Source organism: Diabrotica undecimpunctata, chromosome 6 (assembly GCF_040954645.1).
Source record: "Diabrotica undecimpunctata isolate CICGRU chromosome 6, icDiaUnde3, whole genome shotgun sequence".
NCBI classification, from domain to species: domain Eukaryota; kingdom Metazoa; phylum Arthropoda; class Insecta; order Coleoptera; family Chrysomelidae; genus Diabrotica; species Diabrotica undecimpunctata.
Genome location: NC_092808.1, coordinates 81,235,730 through 81,253,913, shown reverse-complemented (window position 1 = coordinate 81,253,913; position 18,184 = coordinate 81,235,730). Strand labels below are relative to the sequence as shown.

The 18,184-nt window shown below is 31.7% G+C and overlaps 1 protein-coding gene across 3 annotated transcripts in view; it reads right to left on the bottom strand.

The window, feature by feature from the left end:
• Positions 1-18,184, bottom strand: part of LOC140443510 (limbic system-associated membrane protein) — a 1,158,062-nt gene that overhangs the window by 24,915 nt on the left and 1,114,963 nt on the right. For all 3 annotated transcript variants that reach the window (XM_072534819.1, XM_072534818.1, XM_072534821.1), the window contains 2 exons: positions 11,169-11,421; positions 1,131-1,178 (listed from right to left, as the gene is read on the bottom strand). In XM_072534819.1, the coding sequence (XP_072390920.1) occupies positions 1,131-1,178; positions 11,169-11,421 (301 nt within the window). The remainder of the gene's footprint in view (positions 1-1,130; positions 1,179-11,168; positions 11,422-18,184) is intronic.

Genomic DNA, 18,184 nt, shown 5'->3' with positions numbered 1-18,184 from the left:
ATAGAAGAGAAAAGGTGAAAATGAAAAAGTCAATGGGCACAGGCAAAGCTAATTTTACATTTTAATTTTAGTAGACATTGATAAATGCTTTGTTTCATCTCTTTCTTATTACTGGTTCAATCATTGTTAACAGGTACTCGAAATCGTGTAACGACATACGACAAAAATTTTGAAACTGTCCTGCAACTAAATCACTTAAAAGATTATTTCCATTATAAACTTGTCTACTTTTAAATACTGGTGTAACCCAATAACGACGTTTCCTCCGGGTCTTTCGTTTTTCTTGTAAAAAATGCTTAATTACTATAACAGCAGCACTTGCTATTGCTAACTTTGTTTTCATCGTGCGCGCGTAAATAAAAACTGGAACTTATTTGCTCCTCTAGAATCACATGAGCAAAGTTGCGCCGCTCTGTGTAGTTCTGCTCCGCGCTGCTCGAAGCAGAGCAACGCAGCGCAGAATAGTGCGACTGGTGGGACCCCGCCTTAATGTACCACGACCTAGAAAAGTTACATAAATACAAGACATACAAGCGAAATTCGTTAAACCACCGAAAACAAAGAAATAAACGTGGATGACAAACAAGATTTTAGATATGATGGCAGAAATGCGAAAGTTCTAAGATCAGGATAGATAAATAGGATATATAAAGAGATCAAAAACGATCAGAATAGGTAAGAATGCACGGCTAAGAGAACAATGTATAGAAATAAAGCTATTGCAAAATAAACACAATTCATTCAATATACACAAAAAAGGTAAAAAAGCTGCAGGCTAATACAAGCATAGAAGAGTTGTTGGGTGATTGGTAGATAACCAAGGTAAACCACTATTAAATGTGAAAGAGGTCCTCCAATTACCATCAAAGAAGCCACTTCAGCTAATAAAAAGCTTAAGATAGTAAAGCTGTACGGCTAATAAATTTTGTGCAAAATGTCTAAAACTTATGGATAAACAAGGAATAAAATGATTAACAAATATATTTAACAAAATATATGTAATTGGAAAAATCCCCCAAAGCTGGTTAAAGTCGACCTTCGTTAATATACCAAAAAGATTAAATGCAAAAACATAATGATTTAAAGAACATGATGTATATCTAAATTATAGACAGTTTTGTTTTTCTTACCATTATAGACATGTTTTGGGGATTGCGGCCGATCTGGATAGCTCATATCTGTAACAAATATAGAATTTTAATACAGTTGGGTTGGAAAGTCATTAAAGAAACTTAGAAACTAAGAAAAGAATACAATGGTCTACTGGTTTTTGTAAGACAAATTACTTGGCTATATTTTTATGAAAATTTAGACTCCCTTCTTTTTCTCTGTCATTGATAAAATTAAATCCATTATGAATATATATATATATATATATATATATATATATATATATATATACATTGGTCTGATTCTATTATTAACCATTAGCTTTAAGTAGCCAACTAATGGCCATTTGAATTGTGGAAAATTAGATAATACATAAATTTAATATTTTTATGGTTTTAGATAGATCTTTTAAGGTAAAAGTTTAGATTAGTCCAAATATATATATAGTAAAGTAAATATATATACATATACATATCCATATATATATATATATATATATATATATATATATATATATATATATATATATATATATATATATATATATATATATATATATATATATATATATATATATATATATATATATATATATATATATATATATATGTACATATATATATATATATATATACATATATATATATATATACATACATACATATATATATATATATATATATATATATATATATATATATATATAAATGTAGCTATAAGCACCCGACACACAGTTATTGACATTGACCATTGAACTGAAGCGGATAGTCGGCAAATTTTATTGAAACCGGGACAACAAACTTTTTTTTACATTTTTATAATTCATTCGATTATTAATATTCGATCAATTTGTTTCATTTTGTAATTAAATTGTATTATATTTTTCATGCAAAAAAACTCAAAAGTGCATAAATTTATCTGGCGCTGAGGAATAAGATATAGCTCGAAGAAGAAATAAAAATATTTTGCTTGGTCAACCCAGTTTTTTGACGAGAAATCCACTTCGGAAAAGAACAGACTGTGAGTTGGACATCCTAACAGTTCATCCCACTGCTGGTTCCACTTTTGATTTATGAGCTCTTTTATGAATATAATTAAAGACTCTGTTAATAATTTAAACTCTTTTCTTAAAATTCTTACATCGAAGACTCAATTTGTTTCTAACACACGTATCAACGTCGATTCTCCCCAACAAATTCCTACCATTTTAATCACATAATTTAAAATGCCATTTTTCAATCCCAGTATCACTAGTCTATGTACTACATTGCCGGAATTCTCCACCGGAGATAACTTATCTACTTTTCTGAAATCAGTGTTAATTTAATCACATTTATGCTAGGTCAATAGCTGACACCTTCTCAGGAATTTATTTTAAATACAAACATTATATTTCGCATCAAAAGCGAACCACAGGGCTTCCTTAATTATTCAAAGAAAATAACTTGACTGAAGTACGTCCAGCTGTTTTAGCTAAATACGGAGATAGACGCTCCAAAGATATTTTAGTCATCTAGCTTTCAATAACTATCCACAGGGATTATGAATCATACGATCAATATCACCAGATAATTAACAAAAATTGTAATTGATCTATTACAACATACATTGACAACGTTGAAACTGTTAATTTAAAGACTTCCTATTTTAAAAACATAGCACTAAAAACTTTTTACACAGGCATTACTAAACCATAAGGTAAATATTTGTCACATTTTTCAATAAATTTACTTGAAGAAGGACTCCAAAAATGTATATTATATGGCAATCATAAATTAATATCAACATTAATATATGCAATGTTTAAAGACGCAACAAAATAAAAAACTATTCTCACCAAAGCAGAAGCCTACTAATAAAAATCAGACATCTTATAATAATCCCACAAGCCAAATCCCACTAGAAATGTCTTTCAACCAAACTTTAATTCTTATCCGAGTTAAAACTTTTCCCAAAATAATTCAAATTTAGTACGAAACCCCATCAGATCACACATTTTATTACTAGGCCAATCGCCAATGTAACTCCTCAATCAAATTTCAATTCTTTTAGACATAACCCATAAAATAATAACTTTAACAAACCAGATTTCAATAGGCCACAAATCCGAAAGCCATAACCTGAAAGATATCACGCTTCTCCAATGAGTGGTTTACATACTACCACTAAAAAAAATGTACCCATGAGCAGATTCACTAGACGACGTATTCACAGATGACGTTTTAATTTACAAAAAATTAATTCACAATGTTACTAATTACTCACCTTTTTCCATTCTTTACGGCTCATACGCTAAAGAAATACATTTCGATTTTGACCTTCTAGTGTACGAAACATACAACCAGCACCACAAAGACGAAGTACAACCATTTTACAGTACAATCCTATCCCTGGAACATCTTCTCAAGATTTAACCAATTCTGAAATAACAGTTATTATGCCGAAGAAATTGGAAAATCTAGGGAAATCTCACATTACCACAGACACATCTTACACATAAGTTTACAGAAATTAGAAGAATTTTTAGAAATGAATCCGAAACACTATTTTAAAAATCACATAAAAAATGGACCTTTCTCTCTCATTATATTCACAGTACAACCAACTACCAGGCTAAAGACAATTTATATAAAATCACTAGAAATCATAAAAGAGTACTTTTTAATTTTCTCGCTACACCTATAAAATATGTAACAGGTAATCCTGTTAACTCAGACTTAGATATGTTAAAAATGCACATTAAGCTATTGAACTTAAAGAAAATGAAATCACCGAAAAATTCAACAATCAAATCTCATTTCGGCAGTCAATTGATACGAGATTCGATCAAGTCCTAAACAAAATTAATAATAATAGCTTTGTTTCCGCAGTTAAAAAAATATCCGCCGATTTTAACGGTTATGTTGCCTTACATAATGAAATAATTAACCTCCAAAACATTAACGAATTCTTACTCAAACTCATCAGAAGCTGATATTTTTCGGCCCAATAATTATTTTCAATTGATTTGTGGTAATTAAATAATTTAAGATTGTTATCAGTTAGATAGAACACTATAGCCTGCTTTTTCTTTGGGTACGTAGTTTTAGGTATAGATCTGGCAGCAGCAACATATGAAACTGGAGGGCTGTTACTTTCAGTTGTATTACTGTTATGTGAAGTTGGAGAACATATATTTGATTTCATCTCGCCCCTTAAGTCAGAAGCGATAATGTCTTGATCGCCAATATTTATGAGTTGTGTTTGATATAGGCAAACTTAAATACGGCATACCGTAAAACTGGTTGCCAATCCGAACCAGGAAATTAGCGACTATTCTGATATGCTCGTATCACAGAACAATATTTATTAAAATTGACAAAACTAGTGTCTTTGTTGGTTGTCTTCAAGATGATATAAAGTAAATTAAGTACTGTTAAACTCACTTTGAGGCAGGTATAACATCATTATTTTCACGATTCACTTTATTCCATCAACTCTATAGCTCAAATTTTAGATATAACAGTTTTGTTTATATCCGAAAATTTTAACAACATTACGACACTTCACACACAGAATTTAACTCGTTCAGTTCCCGTTCCAAAAACTAACCGTACCAGTTGTAGTACCTTCAAAAACCAAGAAACAAAAAAAACTTTACTTTTTATTAAAGTTTTATCAAAGGTTTTCGATATTTGGACATTCATTTTAATCGGTTAATAGTCAATGAAAATTTATTATAACTTGTAATAGAGTATTCTGATACGTGTGCAATTTGGTCGCTGAAAAGCTTTACACTTTGCAAGAAAGAATCAAAATTGTAGGTTTATACTACAGAAATAAAAATTGTACACGAGTTGCAGCTAGAATTTTTAATAAAACACACCATAATATACATGCAACTCATAAGTATGTGATTCAACTGATTCGGAAATTTAGAACAACAGGGTCAGTTTGCAACAAAAGCATAATCGATAAGGACTTTTTTGTCAAGCTAACTTAGAGGCAGAGCAATCAGAGTCACTATCGACAATAAGCAGACCAATCGGTGCTTCACCTTCCACAGCCTGCTAAATTATCCGTAAATTAAAATACCATCCATATAAAATTACATTGGTACAAGAGTTAAAATAAATAAGATTTTGATTGTCGTCTCGAATTTTGCAAACTAATGACATAATGCATTCTTAACAATCCACAATTTTTAAGCAATATTTGATTTTCGGATGAATGCTAATTTTCATTAAATTGCTTGGTGAACAGACATAATTGACGATACTGGACTGAGACTGATTCACATATTGTGCGTGAATTTCACTCACAGCATCCTCAAAGGTTAAACGTATGGTGTAATATCCTAGGTTATTACATTATCGGACCCTTTTTTATCACTAGAAACTTATACGATGCATCGTATCTTAAGTTACTTAGGCAAGTGGTTGATCGCATTAGAAAAATAGTATAAAATAATAATAACCTTACTGAAGATTTGGTTGTATTTCAACAGAATAGAGTTATTATACACTTTGCTCTACCTGTGCGACAATTTTTAAACGAAACTTTTCCTGCTTGTTAGACAGAAAACTGTTAGAAAACGACGGATGATGAATTGGCCACCTAGGTCACCGGATTTAATACCCGTAGACTTCTTCTTATGGGGTATTTAAAAACAAAAATTTATGCTACTCAACCAAAATCTCTGGATGATTTATAACAAAGAATAGAAAACGAATGTCGACAATTAAACGCAGACGTGTTAAGCAATGTCAGAGACGAATCTCAAAATAGACTGCACTATTGTATAGAAGCAAGTTATAGTCATTTTGAACAATTATTGTAAAATATTTTGGTAGTGAAATGTTTATTCTAAATGTTAGTAATAACATTATTAAATTTTTTTTTCAATCCAGTTTTTTTGCTTCATATTTATTTTTCTCATAAATTAATCACTTTAAGCATTATGCGTTATTTTTAAAATCAGTACAAAGAGGAGAATCCAAATATCAAATAAAAAGGATGACAGTAATTAAAAAAAAATTAAGAAATGATACGGGAGGTGAGAAGGTACCTTTCCCAGCAAGCTTAAATATGACACATAATGTCTCCCCCTTCAAATATTAATTGACGTGTTTTTGCTCTTTTCCTAAAAATAGAAAGTTCAAAAGTTATTTAGGCTCGATAGTTTTATCTGAAAAGCACAGCATATAATTTTTCTACTTTGAATATTCCAGTATAAAGACCAGTTTGTTTTTCTGTGCTCTCATGCAAGACTGTGCTCTCATGCAATCACAAATGATTACTTGTAATACTGGCAAATATAGTGGGAGAATTGTGTAATATAATTACCCGTAACAAATCTGATTATTCACATTCAATCGAAGTGAGAAAATCAATATATTATTTATAGTCCAGAGAAATAAGTAATTCCCGGGACTTTGACTCGGCCAGGCAGCTACAAGTTTTTTGAAATTATAGGAACTCAATAACTAAAACTTCTACGTTCCTGCAGTCGCTTCGTTAGGTTTTTTTAAATTATTTACAATTCGAGGCCAAAAATACACACCTTTAGCTATCTTCATATACTAGTAAAAAGTAAAGCACTCTACAGGAAATTTAAGGTAGCTATCGGATAAAACAATTTTAAAAGTCTAAAATGATATGATGTGATAATTTTCAATAAATGTGAATAATTGTTTTATTTTTTTGTATTATTGTATCATTTTATTTATAATATTAATTAGCATTATTAGAATTAGCAATAATTCATTGATTATTTTTAAAAGTTATTTAAATTAGTTACACTAAAAAGCTGTTTTTGTAAAAATATAAGTCGGAAAATAATAAACTTCCAATAATTATTGTACGGGTACTATTAGTACGAGGGAGAGTTATCCTATCGAAAGAATTTTAAAACAGTAAAAAAAACACCATTTTAAATTTATAGCGGGTAAGTTTATAACAATTAGTGGCATTTAGAAGATCAAGAGCTAAAGTTTTTTTTTTTTGATACAAAGAGCTTGAAAAGATTTCTTTTGAACGAAGTCATCTATAAAGCTTTTAAATATGGAGCAAGTCGGTCAGCTTGGAAAAATTGAAGGGAAACTCGAATAATAACCTATATATTCGGTTCTTTTTGATGAATTCTGACGTTCTTTTGATATTTTGTATGTAGTCTTTGTTCATATGACAATTAAGCCTTTTTGTAAATAAATTTAATGTTAAATGAACCATGTAAATTGTTTAAACAATTTTTGTAAATTTTTTTAACGATATTTTTAGGACGACTTTTGTTGGCAAACATAGGAATACATATGTCATTTACATTTGAATTTATAATAACTGTTTGCAAATAATTGATATCGTCCGTTCGGTCAGCTTGGAAATATTTTGACACATTCAATGTCGGATTCAGTATTATATCTCAGTATTATTAGCTCGAATAAACTTACTGTTGCAGACTTCTTTCGTAAAAAAAAAATTAAAAAAATCATGGATTGGGAGAATGGGAGGTACCTAGTCATTAATTTTCGTTAAAAACTTTCCATTTTTAAATAATTATTTATAAACGTGTACAACATTTTAAAAATAATCTTTTGTTTTATTTCATAGTTTTATTTTGTTAATAAACTGCATGTGAATATTTTTTTTTGTTTAAATATTGGCTATGAATACGTATGCTTGGTTGTACAGTAATTTCCAGCCAAGGTCTGCCGGTAAAATTTTACCTACACGGAACGTAACCGAAAGTAATTACTAAATATACTAGACAGTTGGAACTGTGGGCAGGGTATGAGTATAATTGTTATGTTTTATGCAGAAATAAAAGCTATCCTATATAGTTATTGTTAAAATAATATTGTTACGTATATTTTTATTTCGATATATGATAAGGATGAAATTAATAAATATGTTTTTTTTTTCATATGGCAAGCATGCAATTTGATAAATATTTAAGTATAGTTGTTAAATAATATCGTAGTGAAACCTTATATTATATTTGATATATATATACATATAAATATATACACATATATATACATATATATATATATATATATATATATATATATATATATAAATATATATATATATATATATATATATATATATATAAATATATATATATATATATATATATATATATATAAATATATATATATATATATATATATATATATATATATATATATATATATATATATAAGAATTACTGGATATTAGTGACTGTCGATATAAACAAACAACACAGTTTATTAGGGTTGCAGTCAGAAAATTGGCCGGGATCTTAATGAAACACTCTTTTGACTTTTTGTCTAGCTTTCGGAATGGTTTTATTCCTTTTTCAAGACACTGTAATAAGAAAAATATGTAAATATTTATAAAATATTACAATTCTTCAGTGCTACTTACTAGTCGTTGAGATTATTTGTAAAAGCATTGACATTCAATATTAATACCACACATATAAAATATAAAATAATGGGCTAAATACATTTTAAAATTTTTAAAATTTAGGTACAGATAGTAAAACTTAGTTTGTCATCTTTTACTGGTGTGTTTTAACTCTGACACATAGAGAACAAAAAGGAAAAATCCTATGATTAAAAAGTAATTAGGTGTACTTAAAATTATATTTCTTTTTAACGTATACGTAGATAGTCTCCTCCATTCTGCTTATGTGGTTATTTCATTCTTTTTTTCTAAGTTTCCATTCGTTTATATACTGCACGTTACATTTTCTTCTAATGTCTTTACCTTTCATTTGATCTCTCAGCTTATTTCCTGTAATTCTTCTCAGTACTACAATATCTGCCGTTTTCAGTAGTATTTGTGTTGTGGCTGTATTGGGTCTTGTTTCTGAGGCATATGTCATTATTGATCTTACACTGACTATATAAATTCTTTACTTCATCTCAGTGTTAATATGGTTGTTTCGCCATATATGTTATTAAGGCATCCTACCGGTCTATTTGGTTCTTTTTGTTTTTTTGTTTGCTTGATCTCTCACTTCTTTGTCTAGGTCTCCATAGCTGTTCTCTTCTTTTTTTTTATTTCGTTTTTCTCCTGTTTTCAGAACACTTAGGATGTTTTTTTCTCTTGGCATTCGCAAAAACTTGTTCCTACCATTTAACTCTCTGTGCTCTGATTTTCAGCGTTATTTTGGGTCTCTTATAAATCTGCATTTGCTTTTGCTTTGTTCCTCTGCGCTATTCCCCATTAGTCTACTTTATCCTACTCAAAAATTTTCTCAAGATTTTCCTCTCCCAAATCTGCAACTTTTTTTTTGTTAATTTGTTGTCAAAGTTTTAGATGCATACAATACGGTTGGTCTTACTATTGTTTTATAAGTTCGAATCTTGGCTGCCCTGGGCACGTTTTTTGTCTTCAACAGTGCATTTAATGATCCTACTGCTTTGCTGGCTTTCAACAACCGCTTATCTATTTCCCTCTCTTCGTCTCCTCTATTTGTAACCGTTTCTCCAATGTGTTCGAATTCTGTAACATTTTTAAATTTAAACTCTGCCTCATTTGTTCTTAGAATAATCTATTTGTTTTCTTCTGCATTGTCCCTTCTTTTGCTCTTATTTCCATATACTTGTTTTTTTTTCTGGATTTATAGTTAGGCCATGTTTTCCAACTTCTTCAAATTTTAAAAATATTTTTAAAGTTTCTATACATGAACGAGTCAAAAATACAGAGTCACCTATGAAACCTGTGCATTGATATTTTTTGTTAAGAACCGTACCGCTTGTCTGAATCTTATTTTTCCTAGTACTAGGTTTAAGGTCTGGTGACTTGGGATCTACCTGTTTTAATCTTCTATTGAAATTAAACGGAGTTGAAATACATCCTTCTTTTATGACTTTATTGACTGTATTATTTACCGTCATTTTAACTAATCGTATCACGTTCTCTGATATATCTAATGATATTAATGCTTCGTATAGTCCGTTTTCTGAGATTGGGTCGGATGCCTGTTTAAAACCAATAAAGATGACAACTGTTGTTTTGTAATAACTAAGCATAAAAATGATATAGATTATTCTTGCTGATCTTGTTCTTCCCTGTCTGAAACTAGCCTGGTATTTTATTATTACCTCTATTTCGTAGGTTTTTAATCTACTTCGGGAGAAAGTGAACATTCGAGTACTAGTAAAAATTTTCGCGAAAATTAGAGGAAAACGCCCTACAACCAAAAAAAGTCGCAGAGGGAAATCGTGTCAGATTTGGCCTAAGGAAGCGATATCCAAAGTTTGGAGAGAGTATCTATCATAAATTTTTTTGTCTACGGCACTGTCATTTTTTGCCCACATAATTTTAATAAAATCAGTTATATTCATTATTAACTTAGTTGTTAATTATACTATTGAATAAAACTTCTAAGTAATTATTCCAAGAAAAACAGAATAAAAATATATACAAAATTGTTACTTTATTTATTTTGTGGCTTTATTATTAAAGATGTAATTAAGATGGAAATTGTTCAAACAGGAAAAAGGAGGCCCAGTATGTTAATATTTTATTTAATAATTAATATCCTTTGATAGGAATAATTGCTAAATATATGATTCATACGATAAAAAGAAAAACGACGATTATTTTTCTTTATACAGAAAAATAAGGAGCATAATGAAAAAAATCGGTTGCGGTGCACTTGCTCATTCTCATTCACTTTAGCTCCTAGTATATTGATGGGCAACACAAAAAACTGGAATAAAATTAATATAAGAAAATTTCTACATACTAAGTCATAAACCTTAACTGTTTTTTGATTTCGACAAAAGATAATAACTTGTCATAGATCGCTGAAATAAAGCGTATTTAAAAAAAGTTTAAACCAAGTATTTATTTGTATAAAAACTTGTTCATTACTGCCTATATACATGTAACAAAAAGCAAAGTGGACCTTCTGTTTGTTTTATTTTTGAAAAGTAATTTTAATATAAAATTATAGTATTATTTCAAAAAGAAAATGTAAAATTTTATTAAAAACCTTTTATTTTATATGCAAGAAATTTAATTAACCTGACCCGTAATATATACTTTATCACAATCAATCGCAATAGATTTATACTGACCTGTATCAGTCGTTTGAAAGGTGAAAGCCTCAGAAATGGGACTCCAACCAAATTTGTTTCTGGCCTGAACTTTGGCTTCGTAATTTTGGCCGGATTCTAATCCCCGAATTACGTAGCTCATAGATTGAACTCCTGGAGATTGAGTAGGAGCAGCGGGTAAAATTACATCCCTCCAATCTGTTCGCCTGTCTATGAATTGCCGTCCGTAACCGTATCCTACACTGTAACCTACCGCTGCATAAGTTTTATTTTCCTAAAATAAATAAAAAAATACAGTACCTTCAAATTTGAGACTAAAGGTAATCATTAGCAACATTTTAGTTAAAAAATTTTTTTCAGTAAAGTAGTAAACTAAGAAAAGTCAGGGCAACACCACAATTTTGCATATTTATCTTTTGGTTAACGTTAGGTTTTTAAATTGGCAAGCTTTTTCAAAACACAATTTTAAAAATAAAAGCACCAAATCTTGTTTTGTTAGTAAAAAATTAAACAAACTAATGTTTTCCATAAATCAATATTATGTTCTTCATTTATGACAATTTAGATATGTCTGTATACATTTTAAAGTATTATAGTATTAAAGTATTTAAAGAAATAAAAATATTAGTGTCACTATTTTTGGAGCATTGGCAACAATAAATACATATTTATATATATATATATATATATATATATATATATATATATATATATATATATATATATATATACAAAATATAACTAACGAAACTAATATAAAATGATAAAATAAAAAATACAAATTTAACGTAGACGTTTAAGTACCAGTGAACATTAAAGTAACATTTGAGAGTGTTGAGAAAATATTTAGTATAAACGTAATCGATATAAACCAGAGAACTAAGTTTTTTCTTGTGACATTAGTTGATACTGTATAAATTAAGGAAAAACATAGAGATTATAGGGACCAGAGAGATATCCCTAAGATTAGGAAGGGCCTTACAGAGGTAGGAACCTCAGGAAGCTCCTTGAAGTCACGTTAAGAGTTATGGACTTCCACCTCGTGCTGAAAGAGTATCATCGAGAAGAAAGGAGCACGGGGACGCAGAAGGTGATCGTGAAGGGAGGCAGACGATCTTACGCCGAGTTGCTAAAACTAATCAAGGGTAGCGTAGAAACTAGGAAGAAGGGGATTATTGTCAAATACGCTAAGAAGGCCAGAGGCGGAGACCACATCCTCAAAGTAGCAGGAAAAGAACAGGACGAGCGCCTGAAGAAGACTGTTAAGACAACCCGTACGGAGAAGAACACAGTAGAGGACGTCCAGGGCTATCAGGTTCAGGTTGTCTGGAGATATACCAGTAGCAGGGGCCTAATGACGTCTCTATAAGAAAAAATAGAGACGGGAACACAAACGTCATGATCAGACTGACGCGGAATGCAGCCAAGAAATCACTGGAAAAGGAACATATACCCATCGGCTGGAACTCGTGAAAGATGCTAGAGAGACTGCTTATTCAGCGATGCTTTAGATGCCTGCAGTTTAGGCATTGTAAAATTGACTATAAGGGAGAAAACTGGGTGGACTCCTGCTAGAGATGACAGGTGGTAAAGGAGGTCAACAGGTACGAGAATGCAGAATCAGGAGGCTTTTTGCCTTACTTGTAAAAAATTCGGGCACAAATCCAACAGCTTACAATGTCCAGAGTATAGAAAACTCATCCTGGAAAAACGGAAGCTCCAGAGAGGCCCTATCAGAAGGGAGGAGGAAATCGTGGGTGAAAGCACTTGGGACCAGGAATCAGACAGCGTAAGTAAATTAAAAAAAGAACCATTTATTACGAAGTTGATCTTCTTTCAGGAGCCCAATGTAAAGTTGGTCTCTCGACAGGGGATCGTTAAACATAAGAAATCTGACGTGGCTGTATACGTGGTAAATCGAGGAGTTTACATTATCAAATACTCCGTTAAGGTTGGTTATCTCAAGGTATATGTCGGAAACCTGGTGGTGTACAATTTCTGTGTTTCACCAAACATTCCGCTTCGAGTATATGAAGAGTACATTGACTCGATTATGCAAGAGGCTAGGACGGAGACTGTACCGGTCGTCATAGCTGGTGACTTGAATGTGGAGGATCGACTATGGAACCCACGAGTTGAAAGAGGGAAATACCTATCAGAATATCAGGTCTCTCGACAGGGGAACATTAAAGATAAGAAATCTGACGTGGCCGTATACGTGGTGAATTGAGAAGTTGACATTACCAGATACTCCGTTAAGAATGGTTATATCAAGGTATATGTCGGAAACCTGGTGATGTACAATTACTGTGCGTCACCAAACATCTCGCTTCGAGTATATAAAGAATACATTGACTCGATTATGCAAGAAGCTAGGACGGAGAATGTACCGTGCTTAATGACGGTAAGGCACCTAAATTCGTGAAAGGTTATAGTAAATCCTTTGTGGACATCACACTGGTTTCAACGTTATTTCTAAGCAGGGTCGTAAGCTGGACTATTTTAAAAGAAAAATTGCTCAGTTAACACAAGTATGTGTTTTGAAATAGCGTTTTGAAATAGGCAGAAACGAAAAGATTGAGATCAATCTTAAGATATGTTTAAATGAGGTTTTTATATATGCTTTTGGCTTGATTGGTCCGGGATGTGAGGATGTGCGTGAGTTAATTGGGGGTTAATTGAGCTTGTGTAAGGTTAAATGGGAATAATAAGAGAAAATAACCATACTCGTGGAACAAGCGGCTTGAACATCTGAGGACAAATTGCATGACAGTAAGAAGGGAGTGTAAGCGGTTAAGGAGAGTGCAAGCAGGAGATTTACAAGAGAGAATGAATAAATTAAACCGAATGCAGAATGAATACAGAAATGAGATAAGAAGATCTAAGAGAGAAATGTGGAGTAACCTGTTTCATGGATGAATATCCGAAAGGCACATGGCATAGACGGAGTCATGCCGGAGACAATAATACTCGCCGCAAAGTAACAAACTGCTTAAACAACAACAGTTTCCAACACTTTTTCCAAGACGGTAAGGTTGTCCTTATCCCGAAAGGTAGAGTTAAAGAGGAAGAGGTGCGCTTTCGGCCAATTTGCCTTCTTAGTTCGGTAGGTAAATTATACGAGCAGCTTATGAAAGGATGTTTGAGCGAGAACTGGAAGTAAAACATGCGCTAAGCGACCTCCAATACGGTCCACCATAGATGCGGTCACTGAAGTAACCTCTTTAGTCACGCAGGATACAAGGACATGGGTGACGCTCATCCTGCTTGATATCACGAATACATTAAACACGGCATCATGGGAAAAATCATGTCCAGGCTGAAAGAATTGGGCGTTAGTGAGTACCTGGTCAACATAATTGGCAGATACTTTACTGACAGGTACATAAGGGTAAAAGATACCAGAATAAGTTTGTCGCAAGGTGTTTCGCAGGGTTCAGTACTAGGTCCCACCCTGTGGAATGTCCTGTACGACGGGGTGTTGAGGCTACAGATGCCAAGTGGGTGCACTCTTGTAGCTTATGTCAATGATCTCGCACTGGTTGCAAAGGCGAGCCAGAAAACGGACATGGCTAATGCATCTAACATAGCTCTGCGTCGTATTAGTAGGTTGATCAAAGAGAACGATCTACAGCTAGCACCTCAGAAAACTAAGGTGGCGGTTCTCAAAGGAAGCCGGGACAAATTTTCTCGTCTCTTTATAGTGGAAGATGTGGAGGTAACACCGGTTAAATTGGTAAATTATTTCGGAGTCTGGTTGTCAGGATTTAGGTTCGAAGTACACATACAAAAGATCGTGGTAAAGGCGAACGGAAATCTGGAGCCGTTGATACGGCTAATGCCAAACATTATAGGCCCAGGTAGCACCAAAAAAAGGATGTTAAATGGAGTTTTCTAGTTGGTGGTAACCTACGCTGTCCTTGTGTGGTGTAGCGCACTAAACACTGCCAAATACGCCAAGCTGATGGAGTCTTGGCAAAAGGGAATGCTCCTCGGGGTATCTAGCGCATACAGGAGGATGGAGGATATGCGTGTAGGATGGGTGGAAGTCTAAAAAAGATTTTCCGTTGCCTGCCATAATTCAATGGATACCTTCTTAGGCACTTACTGAAATCTGGCAATACGGTAATTAAAAAAAATATGGTTCTGACGCTTATATTAGGATTGGGCGAATTAGTGTTTTGTACAGTTTTATTTTTGTATTTCTCGATATAATTGTGAATTTAAGGAGGAGATTCAAATAGGATCTATCGGCCGTAAAAATTATGCGGTTTGTCTCTGCGGTAGTATTATTTTTAATGTTAAGTAGCGCTCCAAGGTATACAAATTCGTTCACTGCTTCAATAACGTCGTTTTCTATAACAAGGGGTCGTAGGATTTGTGTTTGCGTGCTTATTTTCATATCCTTCGTTTTTTTGGCGTTTATTAATAAACCCATTTTTGTAGCTGATTATTTTAATGCTACGTACGCCTATCGTACAGCGTTTTCTGTTCTCCCAACAATATTGATATCATTAGGATAGGCAAGGATTTGCACTGATTTATTATATATTAACCTAATGGTTGTGATTTCTGACATACGTATTACTTTTTTCAGAGTTAGATTAAAAAATATACAGAAGAAAGGTTCTCCCTGGTGCAGCCCGTTATTTGTTTTAAAAGGTTCAGACACTTCCCCCTAAATTCGAACTCTACATTCAACTTTTTCAAGAGTTAGTTTTGGTAAATTTACCAACTGATGTTTATTCCTAACTTTTTCGTTACTTAAAACATTTCCCTTCTATTCACAGGATCCTATACTGCTTTATAGTCTATAAATATAAGATGCGTATCTATGTCATATTCCAGTGTTTTTTCTAAACTTTGTCTCAGGGTGAGAATCTGACGAATTGTCGATTTACTACCTCTGAAACCAGCCTGCTATTTTCCTACTATCCGTTCTGCATATGGTGTCATACAGTGACAAAGTACTGTATAAAATATTTTATACGTAGCTGCATTCATAAGCGTTTTTCCTCTGTGGTTAGAGCATTCACAGATATCTCCTTTTTTGTGTGTGGTGTAAAGCATTTCAATATTTCATTCATTAGAGAGTGATTTCTGAGTCCATATTTCTTTTATAAGCTTGTGTAATGCTATTATGGTATTGTGGCTACCTTCTTTATATAGTTAAGTTGGAAGATTATCTATTTCTGTTGATTTGTTTCTGGCTAGTTTTTTAACAGCATCTTTAACTTAAAAATCGTTGGTAATTCCTCTTTCTTTTCGTCTATTTTCCTTACCTCATCTCTTTCGTCTTCCAGTTTTCTTCTACCTCCTCTATAATAAGTGCGTTGTTAAAGTATTCTATCCACCTATTCAATATATTTTTCCTTGTTGTCCATAAGTCGCCATTTTGACTTTTGCATTGTCTTGTGGTTGCCTTGAATTCTTTTTTGTTAATGTTAACTTTCTTATAGAACGCTCTGAATACTTTTTCTCTGTTGAGATTTTTTATATTATTAAGTTCCTTATTTAAGTCGTTTTTTTTTTTTTTCTTCCCTTCTTCTTCTTCTTCTTAAAGTGCCTATCCGTTCCGGACGTTAGCGATCATCACGGCTATCTTCACTTTGCTTATTGCAGCGCGGAACAGTTCAGTGGTAGTCGTGTTATACCACTTTCGCAAATTTTGAAGCCAGGAAATGCGTCTTCTTCCCGGTCTCTGCCCTTCTCTGCCTGGTAATTCTCTACAGCTGTTCTAATTCGTCAGGTAAGCATCTTTCTGTAGGCTTAATTTTTTCTTTTGTTCATTCTTGCATTCATCGTCGAATCAATGATTTTTCCTGGCACAAATTTTTGTTCTTCAATGTCTTCTTTTATTCTGGTCCAGTAGGAGTATATATCTGTCTGGCGTCCTTGATTTACATTTTGATTCCTTAGCCCGTTGGTGATGTTTTTTAACTACCGTTCTGCAATTGTCGCATATCTCAGCTTTTGCACATTCGCACATGAAAACTCTCTTTCTTCCTATTTTTGGATTCATGTCGCTTAATACAATCCTAATGTCATTTCTGAGACATCTTCTGTAGGCTTGCTCTATGTCTTCGAAGAATTGTTCTTTTGTTGAACTTGTTTAGGAATAATAATTAACTTAAATATTTATGTATTATAGTTATAAATAATGTTTTACCATTAAATTAAAAAAAATTATTTGAAAATCAAATTTATACGTGTAAATATTTCTTGAATTATGCTTATTATTTTTACAATAACTTCTTCTCGAAAATAATTAAAGTATATTTTACACAAATTAATTGTTATAAACTTTGTATATAAATAAATGGTATATAATTCATCTTTAGATAATTAACATTATTACAATTTATAAACACTGTTACAATTTATACTTAATTTAACTATTTTCATTTGTAATTATACAAAGTTTATAACAATTAATTTGATTAAAATATTCTTCTAATATTTTTCATTTAAGAAAAGTAATTTTAAAAATAGAAACCATAATTCAAGAAAAATTAATACATATTGATTTCTGTTTCAATAAAAAAAAAATAAATTTTAATTGTATTTTTAAAAGATATTCATCAGATATCATAAATTCGTGTAAAAATGCTGACATTCTGAATCCTGAAGAATTACCTTTCTATGTTGATGCGTCTTAGTTATTTTAAATGTTTATATCACAGTACTTTCATAAACTTATTTTACAATACTTAAAAGATTTACTTATAACATAATTTTTATTATACATACTTATAACATACAATACTTATAACATCATTTTTTTTGGTACTTTTAGAATTTATGTGGACCTTATAGTTTACGCATAATAATGTTGTAGATAAAAGCTTTCTGGGATAAACAATTTTTCAATAAAAATGAAACTTCTTGAAATTTTTATAGCTGAATACATAATGCTATTTTACCTATTATCACCCAAAATTAAAATTTTTTGTGCTTTTTAAGAAAAGTTATTAATAATTTTTAAAAAATCGACTTTTGAAGCTATTTTTGCAATAACTAAACACGGAATTAATAAA